The sequence below is a fragment of the Mus caroli genome, unplaced genomic scaffold (genome assembly GCF_978045245.1).
Source record: "Mus caroli unplaced genomic scaffold, Mus_caroli_1 scaffold_4, whole genome shotgun sequence".
Lineage (NCBI taxonomy): Eukaryota > Metazoa > Chordata > Mammalia > Rodentia > Muridae > Mus > Mus caroli.
This window is the reverse complement of record NW_028227259.1, coordinates 149461998-149483779: the sequence shown is the minus strand read 5'-3', so window position 1 is coordinate 149483779 and position 21782 is coordinate 149461998. Positions and strand designations below refer to the sequence as shown.

At 50.0% G+C, this 21782-nt stretch overlaps 1 protein-coding gene across 4 annotated transcripts in view; it reads left to right on the top strand.

The window, feature by feature from the left end:
• The first annotated feature begins 20146 nt into the window (after positions 1-20146).
• The window catches only part of Smurf1 (SMAD specific E3 ubiquitin protein ligase 1), an 89302-nt gene continuing 87666 nt past the window's right edge, over positions 20147-21782 (top strand). For 3 of the 4 annotated variants that reach the window (XM_029477125.2, XM_029477124.2, XM_029477126.2), the window contains exon 1: positions 20147-20508. In XM_029477125.2, coding sequence (XP_029332985.1) covers positions 20454-20508 — 55 coding nt within the window. In that variant the 5' untranslated portion in view covers positions 20147-20453. The remainder of the gene's footprint in view (positions 20509-21782) is intronic. The other variant, XM_021162175.3, reaches the window with a different exon arrangement.

Here is a 21782-nt window from a genome sequence, read left to right as displayed (position 1 = left end):
GTCTTTGTACCACAGTGCTGGGGTTTCAGGCACCAACAACAGGCTGGCCTTTTTACGTGGGTGTTGGGGATTTGAACTTACATCTCCATGTTTGCGAAGCAGGCACTCTTAGCCACTTAAGCCATCTCCCCCACCCACCCACCCGCCTTCTCCACAGTGTTTTTAAATGAGTGGTGGGTCTTGGGTAGAAAGCTTACATCTATACACCTGTCTTAGAATTTTACTGCTGTGAAGACACCATGACCAAGGCAACTTTTGTAAGGACTTTTTAAAAAAGATTTTATTTTATTTTATTATTTTATGTACATGAATACACTGTAGCTGTCTTCAGACACACCAGAAGAGCGCATCGGATCCCATTACAGATGGTTGTGAGCTACCACGTGGTTGCTGAGATTTGAACTCAGGGCCTCGGGAAGAGTAGTCAGTGCTCTTAACCTCACAGCCATCTCTCCAGCCCAAGGACATTTAATTGGGACTGGCTTGCAGGTTCAGTCCATTATCAAGGCAAGAGCATGGCAGCATCCAGGCAGTCATGGTGCAAGAAGAGCTGAGAGTTCTACATCTTTATCTGAAGGCTGCTAGCAGAATATTGACTTCTGGGAAGCTAGGATGAGGGTTTTCTGCTCACACCCACAGTGAGACACCTACTCCAACAGGGCCACACCTACTCTAAAAGGTGCTACTTCCTGGGCTGAGCATATAAAAACCATCACACCATCCAAGCACCAATTCTGAAGTCTAGAATAATTTTGAAACAGGAGCTGGGCAGGGGTGACACCTTTAAACCTAGCCCTCAGAAGGCAGAGGCAGGTAGATCTCTGAGTTCGAGGCCAGCCTGGTCTACAGAGTGAGTTTCAGGATGTCCAGAGCTACACAGAGAAGAATTTTAAACAAGTGACGGCAGAAGTCTGAGGGAGGGCAGCAAGATAGTTCTGTAGGTGAAGTCCCATCGGCCTGAGGACCTGAGTTCCATCTCAGGACCCACATACAGATTGCCTAGAATTGTCCTCTGACCTCCACATAACAGGCACACACATACAGCCTCATAAGTGTACACAGGGTCTTAGTTCGGGTTACCTTTGCTGTGATTAAACTCCATGACCAAAGCAATGGTGGGGAGGAAAGGGTTTATTGAGCTGAGGGTTCCACACCACTGTTCATTATTGAAGGAAGTCAGGGCAGGAACTCAAGCAGGGCAGGGCCTGGAAGCAGGGGCTGATGCAGGGGCCATGGAGGGGTGCTGCTTACTGGCTTGCTCAGCCTGCCTGCCTTTTAGTACACAGGACCACCTATCCAGAAGTGAACCACCCACAAGGAGCTGGCCCCGCTCCCATCTGTCACTAAGAAAATGCCCTATAGCCCCATATTATGGAGGCATTTCCTCATTTGAGGGTCCCTCCTTGCTTATGACTCTAGCTATGTCAGGTTACACACACACACACACACACACACACACACACACTTTCTCCTCTGGAATTTCTGGTGTGAGCATTTAGAAGTTACCTTTCTGATTTCCCTGTTTGCTGTTGCTGTGTTGCTGTGTTCTCTGCCCTGGGCCGACTCTCTGCTACCATCCTCCTTGCTCCCAGAAAGCCTTTCTTTCCTGCAGCCACTTCATTTGAGGCACTTGTTCCCTCTCCCGTTCATCCAAGAGCCTATCTCCACAGCAGGGGAATCTGCTTCCTCCTTTGAAGGGAGGCCAGTGTTCATTTTTAATTTGATGTGCTCAAGTGCAAGGGTCCCACGAAAGATCTGTTGGCTCTGCCTTCTCTGCTCATATTGGAAAGGTCCTCAGGGTGCTGCGGTGTGGCTGAGCAGTAGATCACTTGACCAGAACCCCCCAATCAGTGACTGGAGTCAGGGTCCAACAGTAGAACACCTGCATAGACCTCCCCAGTAAAGGGCTGAGTCCATCCAAAAAAGTACTGTTTAAGAAAAAAAAAGTAGTAGCTGGAGAGATGGCTCAGCGGTTAAGATCACTGACTGCTCTTCCAGAGGTCCTGAGTTCAATTCCCAGCAACCGCGTGGTGGCTCACGATCATCTATAATGGGATCTGATGCCTCCTCCTGGTGTGTCTGAAGATAGCGACAGTGTACTCATATAAATAAATCAAAGAGGAGGAGGAGGAGGAGGAGGAGGAAAAAGTCTTCATGCCGATTGGAGATGTTGGAAGGACAGTCATTGGGTGACCACAGGATCCTGGGCCATTCAAGCAGACGTCCCAACTATACAAGCTGGAAATTTTGGCCTGGTGTATAGTTCAAGGGTGGAGTGTGCTTAGCAAACATGGGGAGGTGATGATTTTTTTGTTTGTTTTTCAAGACTGAGTTTCTCTGTGTAGCCCTGGTTGTTCTGGAACTCACTCTGTAGACCAGGCTGGCTTTGAACTCAGAGATCTGCCTGCCTCTGCCTCCCAAGTGCTGGGATTAAAGGCATGTGTCACCACCACCTGGCAAGATGAAACTTTAAATTTGGCAACTGTAGACTTCTTTCTTTCTGTTCTCCCATTCTCTGGGCCATGCACCATCTCCAGGTCAAGTTGTTTGTTTTAGGGAGATTTTATTTTCAGGGTCCAAACTGTGGAGCTCATCAAGTCCAGTCATTGTAGCACTCACTACATGGGCCATTCAGTACCATGGGTTTTCAGGCTGGGTATGGTGGGTGGTACCTCAGGACTTGGAAGCAGAGAAAGGACAATTATGAAATCTAGGCCAGACTGGGTTACACAGTGAAACCCTGTCTTGAGATAGAATAAAACAAAGTTGGCCAGTGATGGCAAACACCTTTAATCCCAGCACTTGGAAGGCAGAGGCAGGTGGATTTCTGTGAGTTTGAGGCCAGCCTAGTCCACATACTGGACAGCCAGAGACACACAGAAAGACCCTGTCTAGAAAAATAAGCAAGCAAACACAATCGCCTCTCCTCACTTTTATTTATAGGCTGACGTTTAGAGGGGACAAGTTTAGTTTTGAAAAAAAAAAATACCTTGACAATACTTGGGAGGCAGAGGCAGGCAGATCTCTTGAGTTTGGGGCCAGTCTGGTGTGCAAAGCAAGTTTCAGGAGAGCCAGAGAGAAACAGAGAAACCCCTATCTTGAAACACCTCTCTCCCCAAACGAAACAACAAAACATTGCTCACCAGACACACCTTTAATTTCAGCACCTTAGGAAGTAGGCACAGTCTGATCTCTGAGAATTCTAGGCCAGCTAGGGCTAGCTAATGAGACCTTGTCTCAAAAAAATAACAAAACCCGTCTGTAAAAGCCTGCCATGGCTCTGAACACCTTTAATCCCAGTGCACACAGTGTGGAGACAGGAGGGTCAGAAGTTCAGGTTTGGACTGGGGTTGTGGCTCAGTCAGCAGAGCACCTTGCTCCATGAAGGCCTGGGTTCTAGCGACCGCACTCTATAAACCAGGAGTTGTGGTGCTGCTATTACAATCCCAGTCCAACAGTTGAGGCAGGGGGACCGGAAGTTCCAAGTCACCCCTGGCTACATAATTTGAAGCCAGCCTGGGCTATGTGAGAACCGACCTGAAAACAAATGCTAGAGACCTTGCTAGGGTTTGTTCCCTCTGCCCTAAGGGTCTCGCATGGGGTTCACCTCTCTTTTCCTCCTCCCATTCATTCTGTGCTTAGATTACAAGACAAAGAAGCATTTGTGGTCAAGAGTTACAGATGCAAACTGGTTTAGCAGGGTCCTTTAAAAGGGCGTTGTTCACCTTCCCTACGTGGTCTGGGTACCCGAGTTAGTCACCTTCTGGCTGAGTGCCCATGCACTTGGACTCGACCCACTGGGGTGACTGGCAGGCTAACAAAGACAGGAAGGAAGAGGAGCCTGGCAAACTATGTTGCCTTCCAGTGTGGAAAGTGAACTGGGACAACTCTGACCTGGCGTTTGCCCCCAGATTTGTCACAGCACATAGAAGAAATGTCGTTCTCATGGTGCACCAGGGGTGATAACAGCTGGCTCTGTGTGGCGGTACGTGACATTCCAGGCACTGTAGGGGAAGCAACCTGACTTGAAGCCTGGTGTTTCCATCCTGACTCTCTTCTCCAGCAGCTCAAACCCAGTGAAATCCTGGTATTCCTGTGCCCATGAGTTACCTTACTGGTCGTCTCTTTCTGCCCTTCCATTTAGGCTTCTGATTCTCATCTGTAGAGTTGAGGGCTCAAATGTCAAACTCAAGAGTACTTACTCTTGATCTGGGCATACCTGATCCAAGAACTTAGGAAGACTAAAGCAGCCAGATATCCCATTAGAAAACAAGGCAACTACATCCTAAGAGCTATCTCAGGCCAACTAAAACTAATAAAACTTAAGAGCAAAATGAATCAAAACATCAGAATCAGCCAGGCAGTGGTGGCGCACACCTTTAATCCCAGCACTTGGGAGGCAGAGGCAGGCGGATTTCTGAGTTCGAGGCCAGCCTGGTCTACAAAGTGAGTTCCAGGACAGCCAGGGCTACACAGAGAAACACTGTCTTGGAAAACAAAAAAACAACAAACAAACAAACAAACAAACAAAAACACATCAGAATCTGGACAGTGAGCTTGGAGGTTGTTATAATCCCAGCCCTCAGGAGGTGGAAGCCCTCAGGACAGGTTCAGCCTCAGTCTCGGAGATGAAGTGAGTTTGAGGTACTGTCTCAAAGAAGGAAACAGGTTTACCCTTAGTCAGTGTCGTGGTACGGTAACAAACCCCTCAAAGCTGGATAACTTTATAAAGAAAGAGGACTTATTTAGCCTATGGGTCTGAAGGTTCATGAACCCACACCTGGCGGAGGCCTTCCTGCTGGTGAAATATCAATGTGACTGAGGGTGTCATTTGGTGAAAGGCATACGTGTTAGTTCCCGCTTCCTTACAGACTCACCAGGATTCAACCAGGCGTGCTCCACCCAGGTGACCTAATCTAACCTGAGTCACTTTCTCCAAAGTCCCACCTCTGCCCATTTGGTGTGACTTTCCACTCTCTGATTACTTTACGGTGGGTAGTAAGCTTCAGCGGTGGAGCCCTGGGCAGATGCACGCAGATCATAGCCACTGCCTACCTTTCCTGCCTCTTGTAATGACTGATGCCGGGGATGAAGCCCTGGATTCCATCCCCAGTACCTTGTGAACTTGGTGTGGTGGTGCATGATTACAATCCGAGCATCAGTCCAAGGGGATGACAGAATTGTGAGGGTCGGGAGTTCAAGGCCATCCTCAGTGACACAAGGAGTTCCGGGCTGTTTAGGGTAGACGCCATGGCTCAAAAATCCAAAACCTAAGGGGCGAGAGATAAGTAAGTGACTGAAGTACTTACCAGGCAAGCCCAAACCAAGTTCAGATCCTTTGAAACTCACATATGCCTGGAGAGTGTGGTGGCCCGCCTATAACTCATAGCTTGGAAGGATGAGATAGGTGATCCTAGTGAGACTAGCTCTATCGACAAGCTCTGGGTTTAATTAAGAGACACTGCCTTAATGAATAAAGTAGAAAAGTTATTAAGAATGATTCTAGGCATCAACACTGGACCTCCACATGAATGTATGCATGTGCATACGTGCACACACACAGCTACATGTGTGCCCATATACATGCAAACATGCATACACATACCACATGAAAAATGGAAAGAAAAAAAAAAACCCAAACCATTCCATATCAAGCCAAATTCAAGGATCAGTAATAATCAACAGTGCACTCAAGGATTCAAGATAAGACATTGAAAGGCTGGGAATGGAGGTCAGGGGTGAAATGTTTGTCCACATATGTCATGCCCTCCTGGGTGGACCCAAAAAACAAGCAAGGAAAATTAACTTTTGGGAAACAAAAATGTCCAATGTGTTGGTGCATGCCTGTAATCTCAGCTGGTGACGTGGAATCAGGTATATTCCTGAGGCTGGCTAATCAGCCAGCCTAGCTGAATAGGTCACATGAGACCCTGTCTCAACTGGTCAATAGATTTTACTTTTTCAAAGCCTAACCGAGAGTCTGGAGAGATGGAGAGGTGGCTCAGCAGTTAAGATAACTGACTGCTTTTCCAGAGGACCAGGGTTCAATTCCCAGCACCCACATGGCACTGCACAACTGTAACTCTAAGATCGGAAGCCCTCGCGATAACATACATGCAGGCAAAACACTAGCACACATAAAGTAAAATAAATAAATTATTGAAAATAAAAACCTAACCAAACAAAAAATTATTTCACAAGTAGGATATAGTGATATGTACCTATAATCTCAGCTCAAGAAACCAAAGTAGGAGTATTGTAGAATTATTTTGGGAGCAGTTACTATACCTCCTTTAGCTCCTAAGTATTTTGAGGGGGTTTCTGCCCCGCTGTAACCCTAGCTCCCGAGTAAGTGACACAGAGATGCCAGATTTTACGAACAAGCTGCTGTCGCTCTGCTGGGCAGATTCTGAGCTAGTCTAACCTGAGTAGGCTGTTAACACCAGAGAAATGCTCTGTTACTTGCCACTTTGTCCTGCCTGGAATGTTTCTGTGGTAGCCATTTGTCCTCAGTGTGAGCTTCCCTTGACGGCATGCTCATGGTCCATCCTGCCTAATGGTGACCTCCTCTTCCTCTTTCCCTCGTGGTCTCTCTCAGACCCCTCACTCCGTCACCAGTCCTGCCTTCCTATCCCCTCTGCCCAGTCACAGGCTCCAGCCTTTTACTGACCAATCAGAGACCTTTGGGGTGCATTCTTCACAATATAATGCCCAAGTCACACTGCAACCTGATCTTGGGGCACAGAACGCAGCATCTTAATACACGGTGCACAGGACCAACCCCCAACACAGGAGGACCCCTGAGAATCTGAGCCCAGCCTGAGCTACATAGTGAGTTCTAGCCTAGCCTGGGCTACAGAGTGACAGACCCTGTCTCAAAAATAAGAGGAGGAAGAGGAGGAGGGGAAAGAAGAGAAAGAAGGAAGGAGAAGTAGAAGAGGAAGCAAGGACACTGGAAAACCCAGGGCTCCAGCCAGATGTGTAGCAACCCAAGACAGTATGATATTGATCTTGATTCTAAAATGATGAATTCGGAGAACCAAGAGATAAACCATGGAAGTTGATGACGACATCGATGAGCAAATGTTGCTGTTCCTGGTGTTGCTAGAGATCAGCTGACAGATGATGAGGCTGTGACCCCTGGGAGGAGGAGCAGAGGGCGAGTACCGGTCTCAGTCTGTCAGGAAGGAACAGTGAATAGCAAACTGCAAGCGGAGGGAGCAAGGAGTGCAAACCTGTAAAAAAAAAAAAAAAAATGAGGCAGGAGGACGGATGTCTTCATTGCCTGATGTGTCACCTTTCACAGTGAGGAGACGACAGAGTCTTAAATTGGTGAAACAAGACATAAGAAAAGGGGGCTGGAGAGATGGCTCAGTGGTTAAGAACATTGATCGCTCTTCCGGAGGTCCTGAGTTTAATTCCCAGCTTTGGCATGGTGGCTCACAACCATACATAAAATAAATAAATATTTTTTTTTAAAAAGAAGACATAAGAAAGGAGCAGCTGGCCGGGCGTGGTGGCGCACGCCTTTAATCCCAGCACTCGGGAGGCAGAGGCAGGCGGATTTCTGAGTTCGAGGCCAGCCTGGTCTACAGAGTGAGTTCCAGGACAGCCAGGGTTATACAGAGAAACCTTGTCTCGAAAAACAAAACAAGGGCGTGGTGGCGCACGCCTTTAATCCCAGCACTCGGGAGGCAGAGGCAGGAGGATTTCTGAGTTCGAGGCCAGCCTGGTCTACGAAGTGAGTGTCAGGACAGCCAGGGCTACACAGAGAAACCCTGTCTCGAAAAAACAAAAAAACAAAAAAAAAAAAAAAAAAAAAAAAAAGAAAAACAAAACAAAACAAAACAAAACAAAACAAAGAAAGGAGCAGCTGGAGAGATGACCCAAAGGTAAGGTGCTTGCTGCAAGAGAACCTGAGTTCAAAGCCCGGTACCCGTGTAAAAATGGGGCATAGCATTGCATGTAGGTAAACTCAGGACTGGGGAGCCCAAACAGGCAAGCCTGTGTCTGTAGTATACCCACGTCAGTGGGTTACTGGGCTCAGCAAGTCCATGGAAGTTCTTTAACGGAAGTCCTGTAAACATCCAGGGCCTTTGCTTGCTAAACAATCTTGATTTCCAATGCCCCCCATTCTTCCTTTGCTTTCTGAATTCTCAGTCACTCAAACCTGCCTCCCCCCCGCCTTTTTTTTTTGCCTCAAACCTGGAGGCATAACACAAAAGTCTTCCGGGAAAAGCTAGCATAGCAGAATTTCTCTCCTGCAAAACATGGAGAGAACTGGGGCTGAAGAGATGGTTAGAGCACTCAGTGGTTAAGAGTGCTCGATGCTCTTTCAGAGGGCCAGCGTTCCCCTCCCAGAACCAGTGTTAGTCGGTTCACAACTACCTGTAACTCCAGCTCCAGGGCGTCCAGTGCCCACTTCCGGCCTCCGCAAGCTCTGTATGCATGCGGCAATACATTCATTCAGACACACAAATACACAATTTAAAGGTACACATAGAACTTAAAGCACAATGTAGAGCCGGTAGAGAGCCCAGAGCAATCTCCATATTATGTAGGGGTCTGTGGTGGTTAACACTGAGAACTTGATAGATTCTAGAATTACCTGAGAGCGTTTCTAGATTGGGTTAATTGAGCTAGGAAGATCTGTTCTAACCGTTCACAGCAGGGCTCAGAGCTGAGTGGAAGCAGCTGAGTTCATCTCTCTCTGCTTCCTGACCGTAGATGTAGTGTGACCAGGTGCCTCAAGTTCTCCCACCATGCCTCTCTGCCTCAGTAGACCGTACCTTCAAATGAGCCAGATTAAGCCTGTCCTTCCTTATGTAGCTTTTTTTTTTTTCAGGTAATTTTGTCATGGCAGTGAGAAAAATAAGTGAAGGGTGTACTCTGAGATGCATGTGGTACCCGTGGGTCAGGGGCTGTGTTCTGCTTGCTGCTTCCGAGATCACAGATGATTCCCTTAGACTGTCACCCAAGCAGAGACAACTCACACTCAAGGTAGCACTCCATCTGGGTGTGGTGACACACACCTGTCTTCCCAGCACTGCAGAGGCTGAGACAGGCTAAGCTAGAGCTCTAGGCTAGCCTGGGCTATCTAATGAGTTCAAGGCCAACCTAAGCTATGTAGCTAGAACTCAATGGTAAAGCCCTAAGCTAGAATGTGTGATACTGAGTTTACTTGATAGCCCTGCAAAGTCTCAAGTAGCCCAGGCTAGCCTCAACATCATTATAAAATCGAGGGTGGCCTTGAGTTCTGATTCTCCTGCTTCTTTCTGCCTTTCGGGCACTGAGATTCTAGATATGAATCTCCACATCTGGCTTATTGTTTCTCCGCGCACCCATATGCAATAGATGCATGTGTGCACTTGCATGAATGTGGGTGCAGTGTCCTGTCCACGTGCATGTGGAGGTCGGAGGTCAGTGTCAGCATCTCCCGCTATCACTGCCTACTTCTTGCTTTGGGGACAAAACCTCTGTGAACCTGGAGCTTAGTGATTCAGCTTCTCGCTGGCCATCCAGCCTTGGGGCACGTATGAAGTGCTTGCCTAGCACGTATGAAGCCCTGGGTCACATCCTCGGTAACACATAAACCAAGCTTGGTGGCACTCTACCAACGGAACCACATCCGCAGCTCTCAAGCTGCCTTTTAGGTTTTGGTCCACCCATTGTCAACCCACTGATGAGCTACTGATTCACATGGGAGGGGCTGAGTCTTCGCTCTCAGCATCCAGAACTTTGCTGGAAAAGCCACGTGTGATGGCCTGCTGTGCCGCTGAGCACCTAATCAGAGTACCCAGGAGGCTGAGGCAGGAGGATCAGTCAAGACCATCGTATCCATGACTTTTCTAGTGTTTAGATAACTGCCATGACCGAGGCCACTTATAGAGGAAAGAGTTTATTTTGGGCTTACAATTCCAGAGGGATACATGCCCGTCATGGTGGGGAAGTGGCAGGCACAGTGGCTGTGGTGGTTTGATTATGACTGGTCCATGGGAATTGGCCCTATTAGGAGGTGTGGCCTTGTTGGAGGAAGCGTGTCTCTGTGTAGGCGGGCTTTGAGGTTTCCTAGTGCTTAAGCTCTGCCCAGTGCAGAAGGGAGGGTTTCCTCCTGGCTGCCTTTGGATCAAGATGCAGAAACCTTTTTCCAGCACCATGTCTGCCTGCAGGCTGCCATGTTTCCCACCATGATGATAATGGACTGAACCTCTGAAACTGTAAGCCAGCCCCAGTGAAATGTTTCCCTTTATAAGAGTTGCCTTGGTCATGGTGTCTTTTCACAACGGTGAAAACCCTAACTAAGACACTGGCTAAAATAGCAAGATAAAAGCTCTCATCGTGAACCACATGCTCAGAACAGAGAGCAAACAGAGAGGCTTTAAATTCTCACACCCTACCCCCAAACCCATACTTCCTTCAGCAAGGCCACACCTCTGAAACCTTCCAAACAGCACTAGCAACTGGGATCCAAGCACTCAAAAACAAAGAGGGAGGGCACCAGGACCCTGGTGTCTTATGCTGTGGTTTAGGGCCTCCCAGACTCTGCCACTTGAGCAGCATGCAGTGTCTACAATAATTCTCTTTCTCTTCTCCTCCTCCTCCTCCTCCTCCTCCTTCCTCTTCCTCCTCCTCCTCCTCTTCTTCCTCCTCCTCTTCTTCCTCCTCCTCCTCCTTTTGCCCCTACTTCCCTCCTCCCTTGCTTCCCTCCCTCTCTCTCTTTCCTTCTCTCTCCCTCTTTCATTTTTGTTTTTTCAAAACAGGATTTCTTTGTGTAGCCCTGGCTGTTCTGGAACTCACTCTGAACTAAAGGTATGTGCCACCCCCTCACTCCCACCCAGTAATGGTTAGATTTCTAAGTGGTGGCTTTCGTAGACTCAGACAGGTGAGCAGACCTTTCAAAGCCAAAGGTGGCCAGATGTCATGCTGGATTCTTGTCACTCAGTAGGTGACGGCAGGAGGACCAGAAGTCCAAGGCTACTTAGAGAGTCTGAGGCTAGCCTGGGCTACATAAGCTCTGTCTCTTGGAGCAGGCTGAGGAGGCACATGCCTGTGAGTCTAACACTTAGGCTGAGGTAGGTAGATGGTGAGTTGGAGGCTAGTCTGGGCTATAAAGCAAGACTCTGATCTGGAAAAGAAAAAAAAAGTAAAGCCACATGCTGCCCGACCTGACAAGCTGAGCCCAGCCTTCCATGGTGAAAGGAGAGGACCGAGTCCTACAAGTGCCCCCTCTGACACACATCATCGGGTTTCTATTGCTGTGAGGAAACACGGTGACCAAAAGCACCTCAGGAAGGAAAGGGTTTACTTCCCCCTAGAGCTTGTAGTCCATCACCCAAGGAAGTCAGGGCAGGAACTAAAAACAGGAACCCGGAGGTAGGAACCGTCATGAAGCAGAGGTGTTATTTTATAAAAATAACAACCCCACTTATTTGGATTTGTGCTGAAAGTCCGCTAGCTCAGAGAGGCAGAGAAAGCACCCAGCTGACCTTCCCAATCCATCTACATCCCAGAAGGAAAAAGCACCCCCTTCCTCCTTCTTTCTCCCCACACTATAGTAAATACCCTTCAATTCAAAGACCCTCTTTTCTCTTTCCTGAGTTTTCTTTTTCTGTTACGATTTATGTATTTATTATGTATACAATGTTCTGCCTGCATGTACGCCTGCTTACCAGAAAAGGGCACCAGATCTCATTATTGATGGTTGTGAGCCACCATGTGGTTGCCGGGAATTGAACCTCTGGAAGAGCAAGCAGCCAGTGTTCCTAACCACTGAGCCATTTCTCCAGCCCTCCTGGGTTTTCCTGTGCTCACTCCCTGTTAGCTGGTTGCTTGCTCTGCCTCTTGACCTATCATTGACTTTATTTAGCTCTTGTTTAGAGAAAGCTCTTGGATTTAAGGTGTGTGCCAGGGCTGAGCTACACCACAAAAAACACGTTTTTCCTGCTCACAGTCTTGGGGTTCACAATGTGGTCAAATATCCTGCAACACAGAGGCCATGGAGGAATGGTGCTTACTGGCTTGTCCTTCGTGACTTGCTCAGCCTGTCTTCTTATAGCCATCAGGACAACTAGGGGTGGCCCTGCCCACAGTGAGCGGGGCCCTCCCACATCAATCAATCAATATCCTAGTCTTCTGATACAGCCTATGTTGTGTCAAGTTTGATATAAAATTAGCCAGTACAGGGTGGAGAAATGGCTTAGAGGTTAAGAGCTCTGTCTGCTCTTCCAGAGGTCCTGAGTTCAATTCCTAGCAACCACATGGTGGCTCACAACCATCTGTAATGGGATTTGGTGTCCTCTTCTGGCTGCAGGCATACATGCAGGCAGAACACTGTATGCATAATAATTATATCTTTTTAAAAACTAGCCAGTAGCAATAAATCAAACTTTTAAAAATTTTATTAGAAAGCCGGGCGTGGTGGCGCACGCCTTTAATCCCAGCACTCGGGAGGCAGAGGCAGGCGGATTTCTGAGTTCGAGGCCAGCCTGGTCTACAAAGTGAGTGCCAGGACAGCCAGGGCTACACAGAGAAACCCTGTCTCGAAAAACCAAAAAAAAAAAAAAAAAAAAAAAATTAGATATTTTCTTCATTTACATTTCAAATGCTATCCCCAAAGCCCCCTATACCCTAGCCCCGCAATGCCCCCCCCACTCCTGCTTCCTGGCCCTGGCATTCCCCTGTACTGGGGCATATGATCTTCGAAATACCAAGGGCCTCTCTTCCCATTGATGGCCGACTAGGCCATCCTCTGCTACATATGCAGCTAGAGACATGAGCTCTGAGGGTAGTGTTTAGTTCATATTGTTGTTCCACCTATAGGGCTGCAAACCCCTTTAGCTCCTTGGGTACTTTCTCTAGCTCCTCCATTAGGGGCCTAATAAATTAAAATTTAAAAAAATTTGAGACAGATTTTTTTTTCTCTCCACAGCCCATGAAGACCCATGTTTGATCAATGGCATACCTGTAAAGAGCTGAGCTCCATGAGACTGGAGAGATGGCTCTGTTAAAGAGTACGTATCGCTCTTACAGAAGATTTGACTTAGGCTCCTAGCACCCATGTTGAGAGGCTCACAGTCGGCTGTAACTCCAGCTCTGGAGGACTCTAACTTGTGTGACTTCTGCCAGCACATGTGCGTGCACACACATATACATTTAATTAAAAAAGAAAATTGTATTGGGGGGGTGGTGGTAGGGCACGCCTTTAGTCCCAACACTCGGGAGGCAGAAGCAGGCAGCTCTCTGAGTTCAAGGTCAGCCTGGCCTACAAAGTAAGTTCCTGAACAGCTAGGACTACACAGAGAGAGACCTTGTCTGGGGGTGGGGTGAGGGGGAATAAAAAGAAAAGAAAACAAAATAAAACCAAACAACCAACCAAAAAGTGTTGTGGTTGTGTGTCAAGTTGACAGGGGGTGAACTTGTAAAGGCTAATATTGGTAGTCAATTTGATTATTTGAAATCAACTAAAACCTAATCAGCTGGGTACACCGTGAGGGATTTTTTTTTTTTTTTTCAAGACAGAACCGATTTCTCCGTGTAGTCCTGGAACTCGATCTGTAGACCAGCTTGGCTTTGGCCTTACAGAGAGATCTGCTTGCCTCTGCCTCCTGAGTGCTGGGATTAAGGTCTTTTGCTACCACCCCTTGGCTCAGGAGGAATTTTCTTGATTGGATCATTTGAGGCGGGGAGGCCAACCCTAATGCTGGGATTAAAGGTAGATAGTACTTCAACCCACCAGCTATGTTAAAATTTCTTGTGAAGTAGCCCCTTGCTCATACACAGGGGACTGCTATGAACATTTGTCAATGAAAGAAAGATAAAATTTCAAGACCTGTAAGTCATATAAAGTACTCAGAAATTGTTGGTTGTTTGTGAGCCTAGAGGCTGCCTGGGGCTGAGAAAAAAGAAAAACAAACCTGGGTATGCCCCGTAGTTAAAACATTCCTGGGAACAGCTTAACTTTAAAGATAAAGAGGAATGTGAGGACATAACAGGGCTAAGTGAACGGAGTCAACAACTCACAGAACTCTGACACCCTGCACGTACATGTAATCTTTCTGCTGATGTTTGAATAAGCCAATAGTGTGTCGCTATGCTGAATTCCACACCCCTAAGCCCCTTACCCCATAAAAACCCCCTAGCTTTCGAGCCTCAGGGCCGACATCCGTTATCTCCTGTGTGGGATGCAAGTCGGTCTGGAGCTCTGTCATTAAACGACCTCATGTAATTACATCAAGACAGTCCTTCGTGGTTTTTTTGGGTGCACACTGAATCGGGAATTGAGTGGGGGTTTCCCCACTAGGTTCTATCATCAACAGCCTATAGAGTAAGGAAGAGGAACAAGGAAGCAATGTTACTAATAGTTGCATATAAAAACAATACAATTGCATTTTCTAAAATGTAGTTGGTGGGAAGAAAAAATTTGATGTTTTGAAAACATTGTAATTATGTTTATCTTTCTGTGCATGTACACATGTGTGGGTATGCAAGTGCCCAGGCCTGTGTGTGGAGGTCAGAGGGCAAACTTCAGGAGGTTGTGTGAGGTCAGAGGGCAGCCTTCAGGAGGTCAGAGGGCAGCCTTCAGGAGGTCAGAGGACAACCTTCAGGAGGTCAGAGGGCAACCTTCAGGAGGTCAGAGGGCAGCCTTCAGGAGGTCAGAGGGCAGCCTTCAGGAGGTCAGAGGACAACCTTCAGGAGGTCAGAGGACAACCTTCAGGAGGTCAGAGGACAACCTTCAGGAGGTCAGAGGACAGCCTTCAGGAGGTCAGAGGACAACCTTCAGGAGGTCAGAGGACAACCTTCAGGAGGTCAGAGGGCAGCCTTCAGGAGGTCAGAGGGCAGCCTTCAGGAGGTCAGAGGGCAGCCTTCAGGAGGTCAGAGGACAACCTTCAGGAGGTCAGAGGGCAGCCTTCAGGAGGTCAGAGGGCAGCCTTCAGGAGGTCAGAGGGCAGCCTTCAGGAGGTCAGAGGGCAGCCTTCAGGAGGTCAGAGGGCAGCCTTCAGGAGGTCAGAGGGCAGCCTTCAGGAGGTCAGAGGGCAGCCTTCAGGAGGTCAGAGGACAACCTTCAGGAGGTCAGAGGGCAGCCTTCAGGAGGTCAGAGGGCAGCCTTCAGGAGGTCAGAGGGCAGCCTTCAAGAGGTCAGAGGGCAGCCTTCAGGAGGTCAGAGGGCAGCCTTCAGGAGGTCAGAGGACAACCTTCAGGAGGTCAGAGGACAACCTTCAGGAGGTCAGAGGACAACCTTCAGGAGGTCAGAGGGCAGCCTTCAGGAGGTCAGAGGGCAGCCTTCAGGAGGTCAGAGGGCAGCCTTCAGGAGGTCAGAGGACAGCCTTCAGGAGGTCAGAGGACAACCTTCAGGAGGTCAGAGGGCAGCCTTCAGGAGGTCAGAGGGCAACCTTCAGGAGGTCAGAGGACAACCTTCAGGAGGTCAGAGGGCAGCCTTCAGGAGGTCAGAGGACAACCTTCAGGAGGTCAGAGGGCAGCCTTCAGGAGGTCAGAGGGCAGCCTTCAGGAGGTCAGAGGACAGCCTTCAGGAGGTCAGAGGACAACCTTCAGGAGGTCAGAGGGCAACCTTCAGGAGGTCAGAGGGCAGCCTTCAGGAGGTCAGAGGGCAGCCTTCAGGAGGTCAGAGGACAACCTTCAGGAGGTCAGAGGACAACCTTCAGGAGGTCAGAGGGCAGCCTTCAGGAGGTCAGAGGACAACCTTCAGGAGGTCAGAGGACAACCTTCAGGAGGTCAGAGGGCAGCCTTCAGGAGGTCAGAGGGCAGCCTTCAGGAGGTCAGAGGGCAGCCTTCAGGAGGTCAGAGGGCAGTCTTCAGGAGGTCAGAGGGCAGCCTTCAGGAGGTCAGAGGGCAGCCTTCAGGAGGTCAGAGGGCAGCCTTCAGGAGGTCAGAGGGCAGCCTTCAGGAGGTCAGAGGGCAGCCTTCAGGAGGTCAGAGGGCAGCCTTCAGGAGGTCAGAGGGCAGCCTTCAGGAGGTCAGAGGGCAGCCTTCAGGAGGTCAGAGGGCAGCCTTCAGGAGGTGGTTCTTTCCTCCCACCATATGGGTCTTGAGGATTGGATTTTGGTCATCTTAGTGAGCTTGGTGGCAAGCACCTCTACCTGCTTAACCCTCTTCTCATGGACCCCAAAACTGAAACCTTAAAACCACATCCCATTCACTTAGAGCAGTGGCTCTCCCTCTTCCTAATGATGCGACCCTTGAATCCAGTTCCTCATGCTGTGGTAACCCCAACCATAAAATTATTTTCACTGTTACTTCATAACTGTAATTTTGCCACTGTTATGAATCGTCATGTAAATATCTGTGTTTTCCGATGGTCTTGGGCAACCCCTGCCTTAGGGAGATCCTAGGATAGAAGGCTGATTTGGGATTAGAGGGATGGAGAGAGAGGCAGAGTCAGTTCTCACACTATCTTGCTATGATGTGCATCAGGCCAAGAGGATGAAACTAGATTAGACGTATCTACCTTAAAAAAAAAAAAAAAAAAAAAAAAAAAAAAGGATGGTGTTCCGTAGGCAGAAAGAGCAGTGGTAATTAGATCACATCCTGCCCTTGTACAAACTAGATGCTATTAAACTCCATATTACCTTAATTTGTTTATATTCGTGCCTTTAGGTAAGGAGGCACAGGTCCCAGGCCTTCTGAGGACTGGGGAATCTGACGCATCAGTCTGTGCTTGTTTCTGCTTTTGCACAATTGAGGTAGTTAAGATCAGAGTTTCGGACCTTAGTAGGAACATGAGTTTGAGGGGCTTGGCGGTACATTCCTGACATCCTGGAGGCAGGAGGATCAAAGTTTGAAATCATCCTTGGCTCCAGAGCAAATTCAGGGCCAGCCTGTGCTACTTGAGGCTATCTCTAAACAAACACCCACATTCAGTGAAAGCTCACAGATTGATTGATAGTGTTTTGTTTAAGGAGTAGTTTAGAAAGAGGTTCCACAGGCCTCGAAAAAAATAACAGGACAAGTGAAGGAAGGGTTGAGGGTATTAACCCCGCAGTAGTGGAGGTCATTGGACAGCTTGCGGGAGTCGGTTGTCTTTCTACAGAGTGGGTCACAGGAATCAAACTCGGATGGTCAGGATCTTTTGCTTGAGGGGATCCACACAGGATCTTTTACCGGATGAGCGGTCTTGCAGGGTCCCAACCTGTCTTTTGAGGCAGGGTCTTTCATTGAACTGGACCGCCCTGATTTAGATTAGCTGGCCAGCAAACTCAGTCCTCCCAGCTGCTCCTTGGGTGCTGCTGTGTCTGGTTTTTAGTCCTTGTGTGTTTTGTGGTAAGCACTTTACCAAGTGAGCCAGCTCCCAAACCTTGTCTGTTTGTTTCCAGTGGGGACTCATGTAGCCTAGACTGACCTCAAACTGTCACCTCAGTTAATCAGATGAACAGCTGATAATGTGATAGGAGTTTAGAATATAGATTTTAGAGCTACTGTGCTTAAGAAAGAAAATACTTAAGAAAGTAAATTTAGAGGCATAGAAGATCTTGGTCTGCAGATGACAGTCATATTCAGTTTGGTAGTCAAAAGGTGGGAAAGGGGCTGAGGATGTGGCTCAGTGGATAGGGAGCTTGCCTGGCATGTAGGAACTCAAGGGTTCGGTTCCCAGTAGATGCACAAAATCAGACTTCATGATGTGATCTTGCATTTCACACACTCGAGAGGTGGAGGCAGGAGGATTAATAGTTAAAGGTCATCCTTAGCTACATACTGCGTTCTAGGCCAGTTTGGGCCATATGAGATCTTGTCCTAAAGACAAATGGGCTGGGGAGGGTCAATAACGTGTTTGCCTTGCAAGTATGAGGATCTGAGCTGGATTCCTGGCAACTGTAGTCAACACTGGGTGTGGCATCCCACATCTGTAATCCCAGTGTTGGGAGGGGGAGATAAGGATGTTTGGGGCTTGCTGGCCAGCCAGTTCAGGTGAATCACTTAAGTTTCAGGTTCAGTGAGAAATCGTCTCAGAATTGAGGTGAGGAATGATTGGGAAAGACATCCAATAATGTGTGACTGTATCTTCCAGATGTGTGTACACATGTGCTCAGGGAGCAGCACACAGGAGCACACACGACAATCAAAGCATGGAGGACAGTCTTCTCTTTGAAGCAGGGTATGGCAGAATGCTGTTAGGACTCTCTCCAACTAGCAGACAACAGCATGGGCTCCCAGTTAATGGGCAGAGGAAATGACTTAGCCTCCAAGACGCACACTTGTGACTCAGGGGTTGGGATAACCAGGTGAAGGAAGGTCCAGACGTCTAGGCAGGTAAGGAAACAAAGAGGTGGAGCAACCCAAGACTCCTGGGTGAGGGTGCAGGAGAGTGGACCCAGAGGAGGAAGAAAAAGCACATGTGAGCTGGGGGGACGGGGGGGGGGGGAGGGGTGTGGGAGTGGGTGAAGGTGGAGGGAAGAGGAATGAGAAAGAAGGGAGGTATGGCTGAGGATACAGAGAAAGAGAATGACAGAGAGGGCAAGGAGGGAAGGAGAGAAGTGCAGGAGAGAGAGAGAGAGAGAGAGAGAGAGAGAGAGAGAGAGAGAGAGAGAGAGAGAGAGAGAGAGGTTAACCTCAGTTTTTCTCAACTGTTTATCCCCCAGCTCCCTTTTTTCTGGTGGCAGAGTCTCTCATTGGCATAGGGTTCCCGATTCACGGAGGCTTACTGGCCCGTTAGTCCCAGGGATCCTTCTGTCTTTGCCTCCCAGGGGGCTGGGATCACTCAAACTCACCAGCACACCTGGACTGTGGGGCTGGAGAGATGCTGGACACTTAGGAGCACACGTTGCTCTTCCAGAGGACCTAAGTTCAGTTCCCAGCACCCACACGGTGGCTCACAAACCCCTGCTCCAGACCCAGCACCTTCTGATGCACACCTACAAACACGCACACAAAACACTCCTATCTAGGTGACAGAAATATCTAAAAAAGCCTCACAAAACTTAGCTTCTTGTGCTTGCACAACGAACACCTTACCAATGGTGCTATTCTCCCAACACCAATCAAAGACTCCTAAATAGATTTATTTCAACCTAGGGTCTCGCTCTCAGTGACAACTGCTTAGAAATGGAAGCAGAGTTAAGAGTCTGGAATAATCGTTGCCCATACACGATCCTATTCTTAAGATATTTTCCCTCCGTTATTAAAAAGTCTGGGCTGCACAGGCTCATAAAACCAAACTGCCTAGGACAAGGACAGGTACAACAAGCCTTTTATCCCTACGCTCCGGAGGCTGAGTAGGGGAAATCACAGTTTTGAGGTCAGCCTCAGCTACAGATGAGCCTCTGTCTCTAAAGAGAGTGGTCAAATGCTGTGGGTAGCTGGTTCTAAAGAAGAACCACAGAGTCTGCCCATGAAGTGAAGTAAGTTCAAGTCGGATGGGAGTTTGGTAAATATACGCAGCCTTTTCAAGAGCATTTTATTTCCTCTCTAGAATGCGTTACCATAGAGATTGGTTGGCTTGCTGGGGAAAAAAAGTCCCGCTTTTACTTTTTACCGGCCTGACACTGGGGGTTTGGAGGTGGGTTCATCAGAAGGCAGGGACTCGCAAACCCGACTGCTTCCTTCTCTGGGTTAGTTCAGTTGCATGCAGGTTCCTATCCACAAAACCACCACCTCTCCATTTACATCCTTCATCTTGTTTAGCTGGTCCATATGCCGCACTTCCTCTGAGTCTAGCCACTTTATCAATCGAATACACCAGTTGCACAGGGCACATCCGACACTCGATCATTGCGGGAAGCCTTCCCTTGGAACTTGCAGGATCTAGCGTGTGCCCACGCGCGCACGCGCGCACGGTTCTTGGGGTTTCACGCAACACCCTGGCTTCCATCAGGAGCCTTGAAAAGTCCGACACTGAAGAAACAATCGGTTCCCCCAAATCGTCGCACAAGCAAATCAGTTGGCTCTGAGATTGTGACTAAGAACCGGCTCCGACTGCGCCGCCTGTGTGTGCGTGTGTGTCGTCTACGTGTGTGGGGCGGTGGTGGCCACGGTGGTGTCTGTTTCAAGGCTCCCCGCCGGCTGCAGGAACCTTGCAGCTCCCCCAGACCCCCTTGCGCGCGCCCAGGACAAGCGCGGTAGGCGTAGCGCCGTGCTCGGGCGCGCGCACGCACGCACACACGCAAGCGCGAGGCCGCGCAGGGCCGGGCCGGCACGGCGGCGGGCGCGCGCAGCTCGGGAGGCGGCGGCGGAAGCAGCGAGGGCGGCGGGCGTCCGGCTGCGAGCGCGGCGGCTCCGGGCTGGGCCAGCCAGGGGCGGCTCCTGGCGGCGGCGCGGCCGAGCGCTCGGTTCTACGGTTCCAGCCCGTGGTCTCCGTCCCAACGCCTGCGCCGCGCACTCGGCGTCCCGGCTCGGACCCCGGCGCTCAGCCCGTGGCCGTAACCTTGAGGCGGCGGCGGGGCCGGGCCGGGCCGGGCTGGGGGGCGGCGGCACTGGATCCGAGGCCGGCCGGCCGCTGGCGGGAGATGTCGAACCCCGGGACCCGTAGGAACGGCTCCAGCATCAAGATTCGTCTGACAGGTAGGCACGACAGGGCCGCGGCCCTCGCGCCTCTAGGCTGTCCCAGGGACCCTGCGGACTCCCGCCCCGCCCCCCTCCCCCGCCCTTGCACCGGCCGTTGTCCCGGGACCGCTGCACCCCCTACGGCGTGCGCCCCTCGCTCGCGCTCCCGGCCCCGCCCCCCGGGTGCTCTGCAGGCGCCGCCCCTGCCGCCCCGTCTCCTCCCTCTGCATCAGGGCCCGCCCCTGGCACATCAGGACACGCCCCGCTGCGGCAGCCCCGCCCTCCCTCTGCATCAAGCCACGCCTCTCGATCTGCAGACTCGCCCCCTTAACTAGGCTCAGCCCTCGACTCTTCTGCAGACTCCCCCCTCCCCCTCACAGGCTCCACCCCTTGACTACTTTGTAGCTTTGGCGCCCCGCCCTATGGCTCCTCCCTCTGCATCATTCCCCGCCCCCTGCTTGCTCTGCAGGCCCAGGCAGCTGCCTTTTCTGCATTAAGCCTGGCTTGCTGTTCATCCCTCTATCATAGATTCCACCCCTGTGTCTGATTCTCTTGGCCCCGCCTCTGGCTCCTTCCTCTTCAGGTTCTTGCCTATCCCCCCTGCCTAGTACTCTATCTGCCCACACCTACCATCAGTGGCATATGGGCCACGCCCCCTAGCTTTCTCCCTCTGCCCCCTAACTTTACCCTTCTGGATCAGGTCCGGCCCCCTAGCTCCTCCTCTACAGGACTGTCTCCTGACTCTCCTTTCTGCCCCACACCTACCCTCAGCTGCCCTCCACCGGTCCCCTCTAGTGTCCTCTCTTGACACCGCCCCAGCACCCTCTCTGATCCACACCTACCCCTGCCTGCTTTTCTCCAGGCCTTGTACATAGCCACACACCTTTCAACTTCATGTAGATCCCTCCCCCTCGCTGCACCTCCACCGCTCTTTCCACCCCTACCTCACATTTTCATCATCCATCTCTTCTCCCTCATCCACCCCTCACCATTCTCCCACCTGTCCCCTCCCTCTTTTCCCTTGCAGCTTCTCATCACTTCATCTCTCTCTCCTTTTTTCTTCCCACCCTCTCACATGACCTGTTGTCTACCTTCTTCCTTCTCCCTCTGGGTCCCTTCGAATCATCCCACCCCCTACTCATTTGCCTTGCTTCTCTTTGCTCTCCCACCGCCTCACCCCCTCCTCATCTCCATCTCTCTAGCTTCCCCTCTCCTCTCTTGGCTCCGCCCCCTCTACTGTTTTCAGCCCCGCCCCCGTCCCTGCTTGATCCCGCCCTCACTTATCTTTCAGT